Source organism: Saccopteryx leptura, chromosome 1 (genome assembly GCF_036850995.1).
Source record: "Saccopteryx leptura isolate mSacLep1 chromosome 1, mSacLep1_pri_phased_curated, whole genome shotgun sequence".
Classification (NCBI taxonomy): Eukaryota; Metazoa; Chordata; class Mammalia; order Chiroptera; family Emballonuridae; genus Saccopteryx; species Saccopteryx leptura.
This window is the reverse complement of record NC_089503.1, coordinates 293630972-293648506: the sequence shown is the minus strand read 5'-3', so window position 1 is coordinate 293648506 and position 17535 is coordinate 293630972. Positions and strand designations below refer to the sequence as shown.

General features: G+C 46.8%; 1 protein-coding gene across 2 annotated transcripts in view; it reads left to right on the top strand.

Moving 5' to 3' along the window:
- Positions 1 to 17535, top strand: part of CHST11 (carbohydrate sulfotransferase 11) — a 278013-nt gene that overhangs the window by 116975 nt on the left and 143503 nt on the right. For both annotated transcript variants that reach the window (XM_066356172.1, XM_066356163.1), the window contains exon 2: positions 15313 to 15398. In XM_066356172.1, coding sequence (XP_066212269.1) covers positions 15313 to 15398 — 86 coding nt within the window. The remainder of the gene's footprint in view (positions 1 to 15312; positions 15399 to 17535) is intronic.

Sequence of the window (17535 nt, the reverse complement as noted above, 5' to 3'; positions counted from 1 at the left end):
CTCCTTCTCCTCCTCCTCCTCCTCCTCCCCCTCCTCCTCCTCCTTCTTCTTCCTCTTCTTCTTCTCCATCATCATCATTATCATCATCATTTCTTATTTGATCAAATCCCAGAAGGCTACACATCCCTATTTCAGAAAAGTTAAGAAACCTGAAGAGAACCTGTGTACCCAGGAATCATGGCTGGCTGTGTGTTCAGAACTTTCATCCCATGTAATCCTCTGAATAACCTTATGAGGCATGTTCTGTCTTCCCTCCCGTCTTCTCAGTGGGGACACAGAGGGGTCAGAGAGTTGCAGAACATCACTTACCTAGTTAGGGGACAGCCAGGACTGAAGCAGGGATTCTAACACCTTTAGGGCTCACCCTTAGCTACCTTGCTCTACTCCCTGGCAATGAACTCCACATTGTGTGTTTGAACACTTTGATGTCAACTTTTTAACCCTGCTGTGTCAGACAGAATACTGACTCTTCTCCATTACTTTACGAAGTAACTTAAACCCCATTTCCATCTTACTCAGGATGGACCCAGAGTGCTGAAATGCTGCTTTCTGTTTGTTTTGTGTTCTCTTATGTCCCCTCTCTCCTACATCGGATAGATCTCTATTGATAACACTCAGAGATATAATAACTGTTTACCTGCTAGATCAGTCTAGGAACCTGTCCGCTACTGGCAAATGCCTCTCTGGACGTGTTTCCTCACCTGTAAAATGGGAGTAACATGTTAGGATGGCCTTGAGGAAGGGAAGGTTAAATCATGTTTGCTAAAGTACCTGACATTCAACAGGATAAGTAATGGTGGCTCAAAATATATTCTGCTTATTCTCCCCCCCCCCCCGCCAGGTCACCCACATAATAGGTGGCCACAGGCTTTCTGACCCACCTGGCCATTTCTCATAGACATAGAGAGGTGGGTGGCTCCGATAGCCTCTTGCAGCTATAACCATTTGCAAATGCCTTATTGTTGTACAGCTTTTTAATTTGCCTGCACAGCTAGACCCTGGCTGGCTGACTTGGAAGGAATTTTTTTTATCTAAACCCAGCCTGCCTGTGTGTGCTGCACCCCGAGAGGATGTGCCTTCCTGCTGGTTTTTACCACAAGGGCCTTGTGCACGACTTTCTGACTTTGGGGAGGACAAATGGGACTCTGTCTCCATATTGTCACAATCTTTTTTTTTTAAAGAAGTCTGCAAATGTTCAGCATTTCCCTGGGGGAGATCACCCTGGTAGCTTTGGACCTTTCTTTCCCCTCCTTGGGTTCATTCATGTCCTACTGCGTATCTTCAGAGAGGTGGTGGAGAGAGGTTCAGCCTTGCATCTTGGGTTCTCTGGAAGGGAAAGAGGGTGGGGAGGGCTGAGGCGCGGGCATGTTTAATAGGCTGCAGCTGCCAGGGACTTTTCCCTCTGATCACATTTCCAGAAGAATAACATTTGAGGTGCAGCATGTGTGCCTTCTCTGCTCCCCCCACCCCTGGGCCCGGGGCTCCCTCCACTCCCACCATCTACTTCTGGATCTTCTCCAGCACCTTGTATCCCTCTCGCCCCTGACGGCAGCAGCTTAAGTTCTCCTGAAGCCACTCACAGTCTGGGACAGGCAGAAATTCAGCACACTTACTGTGCTCTCAATTTTCAAAGCTCTGTCTGGGGGGGGGGGGGGGGGAAATACCCAGATTAGTGGGTACAGATAATTTTTGGACTTTCTTTGGGAAAATTCCAACTCTCTCTTAGAAACTTTCCTGGCTTTCATTAGCATCTTTGACACTTCGAGTTGGTTTGGATTTAGTGTTATATCGAAGTCATCATTTCTAAGTGGGAAAAATAAGACACAACCTGGAAGAAACATAACAGCCACCATAACAACGGCTTTGATTTTTATCTCTGTGTGTGTATTTTCGTAGCCGAGATCCTGATCCTCATGGTATTTTGAGTTCTGCTGCTTTAACTTCAACCCCCTTTCCGTGTCTTCAACATTATTATCTTTAATAACACTATCATGTTTTGAGTAGTTCATAAACTGTGATTTATTAACAATGTACCTAAGTGAATGGTGATTTATGAAATTCTTCCTCTAACCTTGGACATCTTAGAATGTTTACAATCTTTTTGGCCATTGGGAGGGAAATATTACATTGAACATCTTTATGCATAACTCTTTTTGCTTCTGTTCAATTATTCCCTCGGTGTGATTTCCCAAGAGGACGATCACCGGAGCGGAAGGCTGTAAACATCTTCACAGCTCTGGCGACGCGGTGCATATGGAGATATTTTAAAACTCAGCGTTCTCTGTTAGCATCTCGTGCCAGCAAAACATCAGGAGGAAATAATACAAGTGGACAATTAAAAAGATAATTCCCATCTTTAACTCATCTCGACATGTGGAAATGAAAATATGGGCTTGAGGAGATGGGTAGCTGGCTGCCTGGAAAGGCTCCCGCTCTGCATTGCTGTGAGCGTGTCTGTGCAGTGAGGGAGTATCTCTTTTGAGCTGTCTCTTGCTTCTGGAGAAAGCGTGCTGTCTGTTCAGCAGCTGCGCGGCAGCCTGCTGGCACCGCTCACCTTAGCAAAGCCGGAACGGTTAGATCTCCATCGGGCACCACGAACTCCTTCTGTCCACTAACTGATTCATGAAATAATGTGTATATATCATGTCCATAACAGTGAGGTTTTTTGGTCGAAATAGAAGAGGATTTTGAGGGTGCGCTCTTGGGGGATAACAGGACTGGGCATCATTGGGTACAGTAGCTAATGTAACTTATGGAGCACTTACCTTGGGCCAGGGTAGCTGCTTCAAACACTCGACACGAATGCACTTGTTTAGTCCTTACGATCTCTACTAAGTAGGCGTATTGTTGCTCCTGTTTTACAGATGAGGTCACTGAGGGCCAGGAGATTGAGCGTATTGTCAAGGTCACATAGGATGTGGACCCATGTGTATTCGTTTTCCTGGGCTGCCATAACGGAGCACCACAAATTGGATGACTTAAAACTACAGAATGTATTCTCTTGCAGTTCTGGAGGCCAGAAGTCTGACATCCAGACGTGGGTGGGTTTGTGCTCCCTCTGAAGGTTCTAGGGGAGAATCCTTCTTTGCCTCTTGTAGCTTCTGGGGGCTCCAGCAGTCCTTGGCTTATAGCTGCATCACTCCAGTCTCTGCCCCCATCTTCACAGAGCCTTCTTCTCTGAGTGTCTCTCCGTGTCCTCTCCTCCTCTTATAAAGACACCAGTCATTGGATTTGGGGCCCACTCTAGTCCAATATGACCTCATCTTAACTATGCAATTATATTTATGAAGACCCTATTCCAAATAAGGTCCCATTCTCAGGTTCCAAGTGGACCTGAATTTAGGGAGACACCTTTCTGCCTTTTAAGATGGGGTAGAGAAGGGAAAGGAAGCAGATGTTTGGGAAGGATCAAATTTGGCCCAGGTGGCCTGGAGAAAGACCAATGATGGTGACAACCCTTGGGCCTTCCAAGAGCCTATGTAGCCGGGAGGGAGTGGAGCCCTGTGGGAGAGGTGGGGTTGCTGGGCACAGTCTGTATAGACTGTGCTCAGAGCTGAACAACCTTCTGCAGTGGAGGGAGGAGGGTAGGTTTGGGGTTAATGCCCCGCCATGCTTGAGTAGCTTAAGCAAAGGTAACCTATTTCCCTTCCCAAGCAGCGGCGTGATTCAGTGTCTCTGAAGCTTCGGGGGAACCCCAGAGGCAGACCTGAATCTCTCCAAGTCGTAATATCAGACTTGCAGCACCAGCCGCCGGGAAGAAAGTATTTTGGCATGTTATCTGCATCATTGCAAAATAAATTTATAAGCATTCCAGGGAAACTGTAGGAGAGAGTGTAGAAATTCTCCAGGGTGACGGGAGAGGAAGTGCAAAGGAACTGTACAACGCCCGTGATTATTCGCTTAACGTGTGCAGAATATAATTAATCTGATCTGCGCTGCCGGGCTGTCTTTTTTTATTTCAGTGAACATAAAACGTAATTTATAAGGGCTTTCCTAGGTTAACTGCCAATTTCAGTTCCTTGAACTCCGTCTTTTCCACCGGGTCTTAACGTTTCTCAACGATTAAATGCGTCCACCATGGTCGGATTTTTAGGAACAGGATTTGTGCTGAGGTTGGGGGTCCAGACTGGTCCTCCTTCACCCCAGACACCCACACCCTCCTCCCTTAGACCAGCCCGAAGGTGTCAATTCCTGTTAATTCTCTGTTAATCTGAGCGTTTTTATGTTATTGAGGTGGCGGTTGTGTATAAAATAGGCTTCTGAAATAAACCAAAGCTGCAATTATAGGAAGCTAACCTTTAAAGACCTTACTCTTCTACTCATAAATGTAGTAAGTTACATTTAGGGTAACGTTTTAAAAAATAATTTTTAATTTTCAATTACAGTTGACATACAATATTAGTTTCAGGTGTACAACATAGTGATTAGACATTTATGAAACTTACAAAGTGATTACCCCGATAATCTTGTACCCGTCTGACACCACATAGTTATTAAAATAGTTTTGACTATATTCTCTGTAGAGTGGCCTTTGATTCCTACTTGACCCTTAAATAAACAACGTTCTTTAACATTTGAAATGGCATTTAAAATTCATTATATTAATATTCTTTTTGAGTACTTCAGTTGCAGATTGACAAAGAAATACTCGAATAATATCAATCTAATACCTCAAACTTAGAAATATGGTGACTCTTAAGTTTCTTAAATGTTCCACATTACATGTAAACTTAGACGATGTCAACTTAAAATCTGAAGGCAAATAAATTGTTTAATTAAATCTTTCATATTGGTATTGCAAGGTATATAGCTCTTACTCAAATAGGTCAAAATATATTAATCTTATATATTAATTGTAAGGGTTTTCTTCTTAAACATTTTTGTACTTATTTTTTTAGAGAGCCTTATTGAAATATAATTTACATATAAAATTCACCTATTTTAAGTGTGGAAGTGAATGAATCTTAGCATGTTTACAAATCTATACCGCCATCACCATGACCTAGTTTTAGAACAGTTTCATCCCTTTGAAAAGAAGCCATGTGTCTTTTCGCACCCGCTTGCCATCGAACCCCAGGCCTCGGGCAGCCGCTTATCTACTTTGTGTCCATATATTGGCCTGTTTATATTGGACATTTTCCATACTTAATTTGAAATCATGCTGGGTTGGGATTTTAAGAAAACAGTTCTGTCATTTCAAACAATTTCAGGGTCACCAGCAATTTTTGGGTTACTGCTCCTGTGGCCTGAAGTTTCTTTATGATTTGACCCTTAGCTGGGGAGCTGAGCTTTGCCTCTGAGAGGGGGCTCTTGCAGCCCATGATCCTACTTAAGGCACTTACTACCTAATTTGGGGATGTCTCTCCATGGAAGACCCAGCCCCACTGGGTGGCTTCATTCTTGCCAGTCTGCTGGGAGGAGGGGTTAAGGCAGTGGTTCTCAACCTGTGGGTCGCGACCCCGGCGGGGGTCGAACGACCAAAACACAGGGGTCGCCTAAAGCCATCGGAGGTGACCCGCTGGGTTAAGGGCAGGGAGGAGCTAGGCTCCCGTGGTGCCACCTGGGAAGGACTTTGGGTTTTGTTTTTAAGATGGTGGGAGGGCTTTGGGGCAAGGAGGGTATTGTGACCTGATTCACATTTTTAGATTATTCTAGTGGTTGAAAGAAAATAGAGTAGAGAGGCCAGGGTAACAGCAGGGAGACCAGTTAAGAGAATCTTGTCCCGGGCCCAGGGGCAGGTGATGGTGGCTTGGCCCAGGGTGGTAAGGGCAGAGATGTGTTGATGGGCAGTGTGTAGCAGATGGCGAGGGAAGGCAGAACGACTCCTGGGTGTTGGGTCTGCACAGCTAAGTGCAGAGTAGTAGGTAGCATTTACTACAGTGGGGAACATTGGAGGGAGACATTTTAGGGGTGGAAGTCATGAGTCCCCTTTATCAGTATTTAATGTATTCAGCTCATAAACAACTTCAAATTGAACAAACACTTCTATCTTTGACCTGACTCTTTCAAGATATCCAAGTCAGGGTTTTTTTTAAACTATGTGTCACGATTCATAGGCTTGTTAGATCAGTTGATTGAATTGTGACGAGCACTTCAAAAATAGAAGAGAACAGAAAATATCAATGCCAGTCCATCGCGTGTAGTAAGGGTAAGAACTGTTTCACAAAACCTTTGTTTCAGATTGCTGTGTACATTTATGCAAAGGACAAAGGGTGCAAAGGACAAAGAGGTGAGGACAGGAGTCAGGGGACCCTCCTTCTAGCTTCAGCTCTGCTTCTGATTAGCTGTGTGACCTTGAATGAATCACTTAAGCTCCTGAATGTCCATGTCTTCACCTACAATCAGGGGCCTGGGACGAAGTGAGTTAGTTCCACTGGATTGCAGTTCTTGAACTTTGAATGCCTGGCGCCTCCCCTCCCCTTCCTTCCCTTCTTGTTTTCTCCCTTCCCCTCTCCACGCTCTCTCAGCAGGTGGACTGCAGACCCTGCTGGCCAGAGGGACATTTTTCAGTTTTGTATCCTGCCATTTTTTCTTGCTTAAGCATTTCTGAGGGTACTTTTTTCTTCAATCATATACGGTCATCCCTTGGTATCCACAGGAGATTGGTTTTAGGACCCTCCTAGATAGCAAAATCCACAGATGCACAAGTCCCTTATATAAAATGGCATAGAACAATGCATCTCATTTTCTTTGCTTTTTGAAATTCATTGGACCAGATTGTCTCTAAAGGCCCTTCTTGTCCAAGTTGCACCTGAGTCTGCACTCACCTGTCAGATTGACAGCTGGTTTGCATTTGGGCAGGGACCCTGTGCTTGTTGGAAGTAGGCACGAGTCTTTGCTCTGAGCATGTTTTTGCAGATGAGTCAGATTCATCCAAACGAGGAAGTAGGTTGACTGCGGAGGCCACTGGTTTCGGTGCATGAGTGTATTTGATGCCCAGGCTTCTCCTGGCAGGTAAATGTTGTCATGTAGACAGTATATTCTTCAAAGCTGAGTATCAGAGTCCCTCAGTGGCAGGTTTCTATGACAATAAATCTCCCGGCTTTAAGATGAAGTCGTGTCTATCCTCTTCCTGAGCTATACCAAGTACATTCATCTAATTCTCAGATTTATACTCTTGACCTTCATCTGCCAAAAGTTTAATTCACCTCAGTTCAGCAGCCGCCTCCCTGACTGGGCATCAAGAGCTTCGAGGCACTTGCAGCAGGAGGAGAAACTGACATGAGACTTAGCTATAATAGAGGTTCAGAGTATTCCCAAGTGAAATAAGACCCCAAATCCCTCAGTATCCTTTAGCAGTTGCTTCTAGGGTTTCCAATAAGGAGAAATGGATCTGGAAATGGTTTTGAATGGCTCTGGGCTGTCCCAGTTCGGGTGTGAGCAGGAAGGAATAGGAACTTGGAAAATAAATTGAAGTTTGATAATAGTATTAATGAAAGCTGAGTCTGAACCTGGCGCCTCCCTCAGTGTTCTGGGGCTCCTGAAAGGTCACCTGTAGCACGAGTGTGCAGGATGAAAGCACCCAGAGGCCCTGGTTAGTTGGAGAATGCTGGGTCACCATTCAGAGCTGCCTTTTTGCTGAGCCTCTTCCAGATCTGAACATCTCTAAGCGGTGACATGGCTCATTTCAGAGAAGCAGGAGAAAGCGTATAGGGTTTGAATCACAGCTCTACCACTCACAAAGCTGTGCCATTGGGTAAATTCTTCAACCTCTCTGAACCTCAGTTTCCTTGTCTTTAAAATGGTTGTGATACCACCTAATTCCAGGGTGGGTTGTGAGGAACAGGGGAGAGACACTCATCAAGGCTGACGATTATTGAGTGCTTGTAGAACTCACTGAAGGCCTCGCAATTCCACAGGAATGTCCTGTATTTATTTTGCTTTGTGTTTTTGTTTGAATTCCCTTGGCTTAAGAATGTTGAAATAATTTTGAGGAAGTCTGTTAGGAAAGAACATGCTAGCTTCTCGGTTCTTTTTGCCATGCATAAGTGATTTGGCCTGGTACCCTTTAGCAGAAAAAGATACCTTTAATTAAACCCTCAGGTCATTTGACCTGTTGCTTTATTTCCATTCGTTTGACACAAATGTGCCGAGTACCTACTATGCGCTAAGCACTTAGGCAGAGGGCAGATAGAGATGGTCCAACAGGACAGGCTGAGACGGGCCAGCCTAGAAGAGGCTGGTCCTGCTCTCCCTGCTCCCCTGTGGGATCTTGGGCCATTCTCTCTCCTCACTGGGCCCATCGGTAGGTTGGAGCATTGTCCCGAAGCGCAGAGGTTGCTGGTTCAATTCCCAGTCAGGGCATGCACAGGAACAGATTAACGTTCCTGTCTCTCTCTTCTCTCTCCTTTTCTCTCTCTCCCAAATGCAGAAGGGCTTGTATTTTGTGTTAATTGCTAATTCAAATCTAACATTTCTCATATCTACTATAGGGGGAAAAAAACCCCACTAAAAGCTAGAAAACCACATGTCCAGGAACGAGAGCACTTAACTCAGCTGTATCCCCCAGAAAAGTGGAGGGCTGAAAGAAGGCTGTTTGCAGATCTCTTCGGAGGCAGCAATAATGAGTGTGTAATATTTTGCTGTTGTTTGCAGTTTAATCATGCTGTGTCCCTTTGGCAAGAGATGCTCTTGTCTGGGGTGACTGTTTCTAAGCGTGTTCTCTGTTGATTTTGGGACCCGTTGAACTAAAGATTTTTTTTTTTTTCTCTGCATATGAGTGGGAGTGGTCAGATGCGAGATAAGAACCCTTCGGACTCCAAACATGAGTTTCGATTCTTTATTCTTCGCTGGTCAGGAGCAAACAAGGAAAGCTAACACAGCAGATATGAGACTATGCCGCACACACACTGAGTCCAGAATGCATCAGAGTTTTAAAAAGTTAATCTCACAGAGGTACAGATTCCTGAGTATTAAAATTTTTTTCTTAATATGTCATAGTGTTTATGAGGGTTTATTTACCTCTCTTGACCTCTCAGCTTTATGAGAACTGCTTAGGACTGGGCTGGTTCTGTGTCGGATTGTGAGGGGAGGAAGCTTGGAGCTGCCCGACGCTCTCCTGCCCCACCCCCTTCCTTCTCCCCTCCATTCTCCCTCCTCTTTCTTCCGGCTCTGAGTATTCCTTTCAGTGATTGAGCCGAAACAATGAATTCAGGTTCTAGCCATCGTGACTCAAAGGGAGCTTCTTGCCCTGGCCAGGTAGCTTGGTTGGTTGGATCATTGTCCTGAAGCACAGAGGTTGCTGGTTTGATCCCTGGTAGGGCACATACAGGAACAGATTGATATCCCCATCTCTCTCTCGCTCCTCTCTCCCTCCCTCTCTGTTTTTCTCTTTCTCTCCCTTCCTCTTTCTCTCTCATATCAACAAAGTAAACATTAAAAGGGGGAAGTTTCTTCCTTTTCATTTTAAAAGGAGAGTGGTGGGCCGCAGGGCGCTGCTGAAGAAGAGGTTCACATGTACACCAGAGAGCGGGTGGGGTTCTTGCCCTGCTAGACCTTCCAACCCTGCCCCTGTTCATGGACTTCAGGCTGGAGTCCTGGGTGACTGAACAGGAGGGTTTAGTTCCGTGAATGGACCCTGTGGCCCGTACTCCCCCAGAGCTAGAGACCACAAGCTTTGCTTTCTATAAGGCTTTTTTTGAAGGGGAGGAGTCCCCATATTTGTTATTATTAGATGGCATTTTTCTATGTGAAAAACCTGGTCATTCCGACCAGGAGGCTGGCCTTGGGCCTTTGATCACGGATTGTAAGCTGGGAGGAAATGGAGGGGACAGCTCTCGTCTCACAGCCAAGATTTGCCTTTCCTTTCACAACCTCTCCTGGCTCTTCTCTCCCTCCTCCCCTCATTACTGCTTACCTGCCACCGGCCCTCTGTCCTACCCTCCACCCTTGCCCCTCACACTGGATGGCCTGGCCCCAGCGCCTGCCCAGGGCTGTATAACTTGTGGTTCTCCAGGGAGACAGCCACGGCTCTGTGCATACAGATTAGGAATTTCAAGTTGGAAGGAGCTTAGAGATCGCCTGGTTTTACCTCTTCATCCGACTGAGGAGAAAACTGAGGCCCAGAGAGACCTTGTTTAAAAGGAGGCTCTTCGTTCGGTGGCAGAGCTGCAGGCGGGATCCAGGCCTGTGACACTTCACATGGACAGTTTTGGGTGCCATGTATCAGGCTATTTGACATTTTCATTTAATTCCCACAGCCACCCTAGGAGACAGGCATTTTACAGTCACGTTTCTGCAATGAGGATGTTGACCCAATGTCCCAGGATGAGTTAATAGTGCATCCAGGATTTGAATCCAGCTCAGGTTGACTTCAGGTCCTTAATGAACCTTCCCGTTCCCAAGGGCGCAGCCAGGTGACCAGCTTCTCCCGGTTTGCCTGGTTTCACACCGGAAGTCCTCAGTCCCGGGAATGTCTTTGGTCCCAGGCAAACCAGGACAGTTGGTCACTCTAGTTTCAGTAGGGTGACCTCTGAAGGGGATGGGGGAGAACTGTGACGTTGTGACTTCAGGGGAGGCTGTGGGTCTCACAGTTACAAAGCAGGAATGGCTAGTCCTTTAGGAGTGGACGTCTCGGAGGGAGCTGGGTATCGCTCACCGTCCTTCTAACCGATGGCATCGACCCAGACATGGACCTATCCCGACGTCCTTTTGACAGATGGGCCGGATGGTGCTAGTCAGCATGAATCCATTCATTTGGAGGAAACACCTCTGTAATTATACTGCTGCTCCGGACTCTCAGAGCAGGACTCATGCCCAGGCTGTTAGCAAATCAGGAGATTTGGAAAGCGTCCGAGGTCAGCTGGGTGTGAGAGCCGTTCTGCCAGGGAGAGAGGCAGAGCCTCATTTGGACCTGGGTGATTCAGTACAGAAGTGCTTCGCTTTGAATGTTGAGAGAAGTGACAGCACTGGTTTTTGTGGTGGGAGTGCTAAGTGGACGAGCATCATTGAAGACCACTGATTCTAGGAACAGATAGGCCTAGGTTTGAATTTGCTGCTTGCTCTGCCATTTGCTGGCTGTGTGATTTTGGGCAAGTTATGTACCCAATCTGGGCTTCTGTTTCCTCAACTGTTCTCAAATGGGTATAATCATTATGAACAGTGGGATAGGAGGGCAGAGGGGAATTAAAAAAATGAAACATCAAAAATAAAATGGGAATAAAGGATATTATTATTATTATTATTATTACTCATTATTTCTAACACAGGAGTTTTATGAGAATTAAATGAAGCAGTGTGAAGAAAAAGGCTTATCATTGTGTCAGGCAGCTTAGGCAAATGGTAAATTTTTAATAAATATGTAGTTCTCATGCTGATGAGGAGGAGGATGAAGCATCGCTGTATTTTATAAGACCTGCGCTCCAAACTTCAGACTTTGGTTTTATGAAATGCCTCAACATCAAGTTCCCATCCAGGGTCCCACAGCATTGCAGCTTGAGTATGTCTTCCCATCTGGATGGCCCCCGGGTAGCTAGCTCCCTTCTGCCCCAGCGGCACAGGCAGCGTCCCAGGGAGCTTCCGGGGCCAGGCGTGCCCTTAAAAGGGACGTGTTCCTCACCGCAGTGAAACAGACACGAGGGGCTCCATTTTGATTTTAGCTTCATTTGTGTGCTTGGAATATACAGAACTGTTCCCGGCTCCGGGCAATCATACTGTACATGGGGCCAATCTTCAAAAAAAAAAAAAAAAAAAAAAAAAAAAGAGGCGGTCTTAAATTTTATTGACTTGAGTTTAAAAAGGAGAGAACAAGGGTTGTTGCTAAGTAAAATCCATGGTGGTGGGTGGACAGCGGAAGGCCGTGTTAAATGTCCTCGGGGATTTCTTTCTTGGAGCTTTTGAGCATCGGACCTTTCATTTTCAAAGGAAAAAAATAACAGCAGCTTGATGCTGCTGGCAGTCTCCTCCTTACACATGTGAAGGAAGCTTAAGTCCTGGGTCATTCATAAACCACTTTGGGCACCTACTGTGTGCCAAGCACCAGAGAAACAACATGAATAAGACGGAAAGGGTCTGTACCTTCCCCACCCCCACGCCTACTGCCCAGCATATACTAGCTGCTTGATAAGAATTCATTGAAGAAGTGAGTGAATGGAATGTAATAACTGTTAGCTAAGAGAGCTAATAGTTTGGCCATCAGAGTACATCATTTTGGTGAATCTTGTCACACTGAATGCCATTTTAAATCACCCATCCTAGAAGTGGCCAGCCAACCAGGTCCTGCGCCAGGAGGAAACTACTGAGATGTGTGGTGGATTGGGCACTTGACATTGGTCCGGCGTGGCACCTGAGAGCATGGGCTGCCTGTATTAGAATCCTGTCTTCACCTCTTACTAGTCTTGAGACCAAGTGCCTCAGTATTACCATCTGTGAAGTGGGGACAGTTGTGGTACCCTCCCCATAGGACTGTTGTGCTGATTAAATGTGTGAACTATTTGGTGCACCCCGAGTGCTCTCTAAACGTTAAATGCCGCCATCTATGTGTATCAATTGCTCAACCTTCTCTGATGCCCCTTTTCCTAAGACACACAGAGGATCAGTACCCTCACACTTAGGTGCATAATTGGCAAGCCCTTGCTTTCTCTCTCAGGCCTACAGTAGGCCCTCATTGCTGTCACTAGATATAAAAGTCCCGTAGTCAGGTTTGAGTCTGAGCTTGGCAACTTTCCACCCATGCAGCCTTGACCTTGGTCAGGTTCCTGTCGTTCAGGGGGGCTCAGAGAGGTGATTTGTGAAATGCAGGTACTTCCTTTACTGCACAAAGGGTCCCGCTTCACCAAGTGCCTGACTCTCAGTGAACGCTCCACTAACGGCGGGCTTGTTATCATTGCCATAAAGAGACACAAGGCACCTTTGGCTTTTGTGGCCTGGAGTGCCAATGCCGGTTCACGTGGCACCCAGTGAAGTCACCGGCAGGACTGCAGGAGCCGCTGAGGGCAGACGGCTTTGGGAAAGGACCCATGTTACAGGCCCCACACGGTCAAAGCATTTTAAAGTCCTTGTATTAGAAAAATAAACCAATTAAATAATACTGCCCCCCATAAAAGCTGACTTTTAATGGATTGCCTGGTGGGTTCTCTCCACGGCGGTCCTGTAGCCACAGGTCTCGGTGAGCCTGTCTGCCGCCATGGGGAGAGTTTAATCTTGCATGGCGTGGGCATAATTTTACAAGTTTTATGGCTGTTTTTTTTTTTTTTTCCTCCGAAGTGTTGCTATGTCATTGTGCACCAAGGGCAACTTGCGTGCATTTAACAGTTTACCTCGTTTTTGGTGGAAATGAAAAATGGAGTAATAAATTAAAGAAAAACACAACGTGAATTTCCCCCCTCTTCTTGGGGCAACCGTGGACAAACAAAGGGCCAGTGTTTCCCTGATCAGCCTAATCAGATTCTAATGGCTTTACTGTGTGGACAGTTGCCCGCAGATCACCTCCTGCCCAGAGAGGGCTGCGGGCCTCGGCGGCGTGTGGGGGCTTGGGCTTCTGACCCCAGGGATACTTGAGGCTGTTCTCCAGGCGGGGGCCCGCGAACTGCAGCCTGGGGGCCACATCCGGCCCCACTGTCTATTTTTGTGAAATGGTTAAAAGGAAAAATCCTCTTTCCTGACACATGCAAGTTATGTGGAATTCAGAGTTCACTGTCCATCCATGAAGTGTTGGCCCAAGCCACGCCTGTCCACGTCTGTATTGTCCGTGTGGCCCAGTCCAGAACTGACGACAGAGACCATGCGGCGTGAAGCCGAGACGTGCTCGGGCCCTTTGTGGGAAGTTTGCTGACCCTGCTCTGGGAACTGAGGGAGGAGGGAAGAAACGCAGCTTCCAGTGTCCTGGGACTGACGACTCACTCTCCGGGTTTCCGTGTGGCTCAGAGTGACAAGTCGAGGGAGAATTGCCTGAGGAGGAGTGCATTCACCTGGAGACCTTCCAGAAGCAATAGGCTACTTGTGGAGATGGCTTTCCTCACCTTGTGGACCTCAGGTTGGGCTGCGTGGTTTTTCTGTCGGGGAAGCCTGAGCCTGGCTTGAGGTCTGGTAACTTCTCATCAGCTCACTCAGTGGCTCAAGAACAGAGATGCTCCCACCTCCCTTCCTGAAGCCAGGGGGAGTGATTGTTGTCATGAATTATGTGCGAATCTAGTGTATGATCTCCAGTAGCTTCGGAAATTTATAACAAACCCTTTTTTTATTTTGGCCACCACCTGGTTTAAGTATTCTGTGTATAGTAGGAACTCATTTAATCCTCATAACCAGCCCAGGAAACCCGGTCCTTTCCTCACCCCCATTTGACAGGTGGAGAAACAGAGGCACAGGAAGGTTAGGTATCTTACCTAAGGTCACACAGCTGGTGAGTGGTGGAGCCGGGATCCAGACCCAGGCTGTCTGCTCCAGGGAATGTCCTGCTGTTATTCTGCTGCCGTAGGGGGTGAAATGTTCTGGTGTGTGACACGATCCACCTTTCTCATTCTGGCGTGTCACACCCCTGGCATGTCAGTGCACAAAAACAAATTACTTCCTACAATAGAAGAAAGCACTTGTTCATTCATTAATTCATCCCTCCCTCCCTTCCTCCCTCCCTCCCTCCCTTTAACAAATAATTATCAGGCGGGTCACTATGTATTAGACACTCTGTAAGGATTGCACAGAGTACGGGTATTTGAGAACAAAAAGAATAAAAAGAAAGACTCCTTTTCCATGTAAAAATAGTTCTCAGCATCCTAAGCGCTGTTGGGTTGTTGGAGTTCACTTAATTCCCCTCTTTTGTTAATTGTAAGTGCCACCTCTGTCTAGCACTGTAAACCCTCATCCTTTCTGCCCCGAGCTGATATTTTCATTAAAAATAGCCTACTTTACAAGAGGTTTTGGGGAAGCCGGGTTCCTAACTTACCCAGTGGGGAGAGCTCACCTGGGGGTGGTGTTCTCTGTCCTAGGGACCAGATGCTTCACTGAGTGAGAAGGCTGTGGGGTTTTAGAAATACCACCACATCTGGTGTTGGTATAACTCATGATCTTGGGAGAGTCTTTACAGTGTCTTTCGTTGGTAGCTTCATTTCAATGTTTTAGATGCCTGTCTTGTTTTCTTAGAATTTGCCAGGAAGAATTTCGAGCATTATTTCTGGTCCTTCTGGGTGTGGAGATGCCTGAATGTCAGGGAAGGCAGAATGACCCCAATGCTGTTAGAGACAGGGACAGCTTTGCTAGAAGCCGGTTTTCTGTCTTTCTTGCCCACCTGTTTCTTCTTTCCTCCTCTATGCCTTTTTCTTTGTCGAACAACAAACGTTTATTGCTCATTTCTGATGGGCCTTCGCTTTCTTTCCTCAGTCATGCGGAGAAACCCCTTTGGCGTGGACATCTGTTGCCGGAAGGGGTCTCGGAGCCCCCTGCAGGAACTCTACAACCCGACCCAGGTAAGCTCTGGAAACTTCCTTGTTGTCTCCATGCGTCAGTGTTTGGGCTGGGGTAGGAAAACTACAAAATTCTGTTCTTGGGGGATTTGAAACTGTCTTGCACAGCCTGGCATTTTACCTTCTGTGGTTGCTTTCTGGGTCCCCCTTTGTCTGCATAATGGCTCTGAAATTCCAGCAAGGGGTGGTTAGAGTGAGAGAAAGGCCTTGATGTGGTGCTGGAGTCCACTTTTAGACCTGCCCGGGGTTTGAGCTCCTCAGATCCACACAGATGCCGGCAATGGGACTCTGAAAGCGCATGGCGCACTGTGTGGTCTCCCCTTTGTCACCTCCAAAGAAAGCTTACATGGGGGGGGGGTGAATGTAATTATTAAAGCCCAATAATGCCCAAGAGTTCCACCTCACTGTGCCATTTTGCCAAGATGCCCTTGTGTGTGTGTGTGTGTGTGGGGGGGCTTTTTGCTAAGTGACTGTCATAGTCTACTTGGACTTGATTATGTAAAGGGTTGCTTTGAGCAAAATAATGTCCAACTGAGGAAAAGCGCCGTGGAGATTTGGGAGCAAAGGGGGAGAGAGAATCCTGGTTACCATGATGTGTGTGGGTCTTGACGTGAAGACTCCAAGGCCGGTCTATCTGTGGGAACGTTAATTAGCACTTGACTCTCAGAACTGGTAAGTGAACAATGAGTGGCCCCTCTACTGCCCTCTGATTGCTGTTAAAAGAAAGGGGAGAAAACTGTACTCTTCCAGCCTTAGTCACTGAGCTGTTATTTTATGTCAAATTCTTAATTTAGTGTTTCTGGGGACTCAGCTACTTGGTGGAGAATGGAATTGCTTGGTCCTCGAAGATGCTGGATCTCCAGACATCTTACAAAGGATGAGCCCGAGAACTTTACAATTCCACATCTCTTCCCTGTCTTTCTCCTGCACTTCCTTCTGGAACAATAGGCTTCTGAGCTTGGTCATCACGGGTGGCCTCACCAGGCTAACTCACTCTTCTGTCAGCCCCTCCCTCCGTGTTGGAGGTCTGGTGTGACTGGGCCAGCTGGGCTAGGTGACTGCAGACTCGGTGTCGTCCTTTGCGGGGCTCTCTGTTGACTCAGCAGGGAACTTGATATTTGATGCCCAAATAATTTGATGATAACAGGCAAGTCTCCCAGTCCATTTACACATGGTCCTTATGAATAGACAGAACCAGCTTCGACAAAGGATAGGGTGTCTGGTCAGCCATGTTGAAAACAACACACACTGCTGAGATGCAAACCATTCCCATCTTTTTGCTGATACTCTCTGTACTCAGCTCACTTTCTCCTTCAAAACAAAACTGCCGAAGCACTGCTGCTTTCCTGAGGAAATTTTACGGGCAACACATGATGTCAGGGAAAGAGCCTATGTCTGAAGTAGACGCCCCTTTGGACAGGAAGTCCATGGGCTGTGTCTGTGCTGTTCACTGTCGTATCCCCTGCCCTAATGTGGGGTTCAGCCTACAGTGGGTGCCCCCAGATGTCTGTGATTGAAAAATAAAAGTCCAGGTTCAGATTCCTACTTTACCCCCCACTGGTGGTACAACCTTGAATGCATGATGAGTTCTCTTTAAGGGTCAGTTTTCCCGTCTCTCCAGAATGAGCAGAAGATGAAGTAACTCGGGTATGTCAGAGGCTATGTAAATATGACTCGTCATTATCATGGCCGTGAGAAAGGACTCAGTATTGGAAGTCTTGGCTGTAGAGCCAGACCAGGTTCAAAGAATGGCCTCTTGATTTACTAGCTGTGTGGATGTAGGCCAGATACTTCACCTGTCTGAGACTGCTTTCCTTCCGTGGCAACATGGTGCTAAAAATACCTGCCTTGCAGGGTTGCAGGAGAAGATGTGCTTTCTTCGGTGCTTCTTAGGGAGTTCATTCATTCCCAGATTCATTCACGCGTTATTCTGCTATTATGAGGATTCACTGTGCGCAGCTCAGTGCCAGGCACTGGGCACAAAGGAGTGAGCAGAGTGTGTGAGTGTGTGTGTGTGTGTGTGTGTGTGTGTGGTTAGCCTTCCACGTTTGGTTCCTCTTGTTGTCCCGCGGTTGACCTGAGTGAATTGACTGGCGAGTAAACCAATCAAAGGAGAGAGAACCTTCCTGGGTAGAGATCC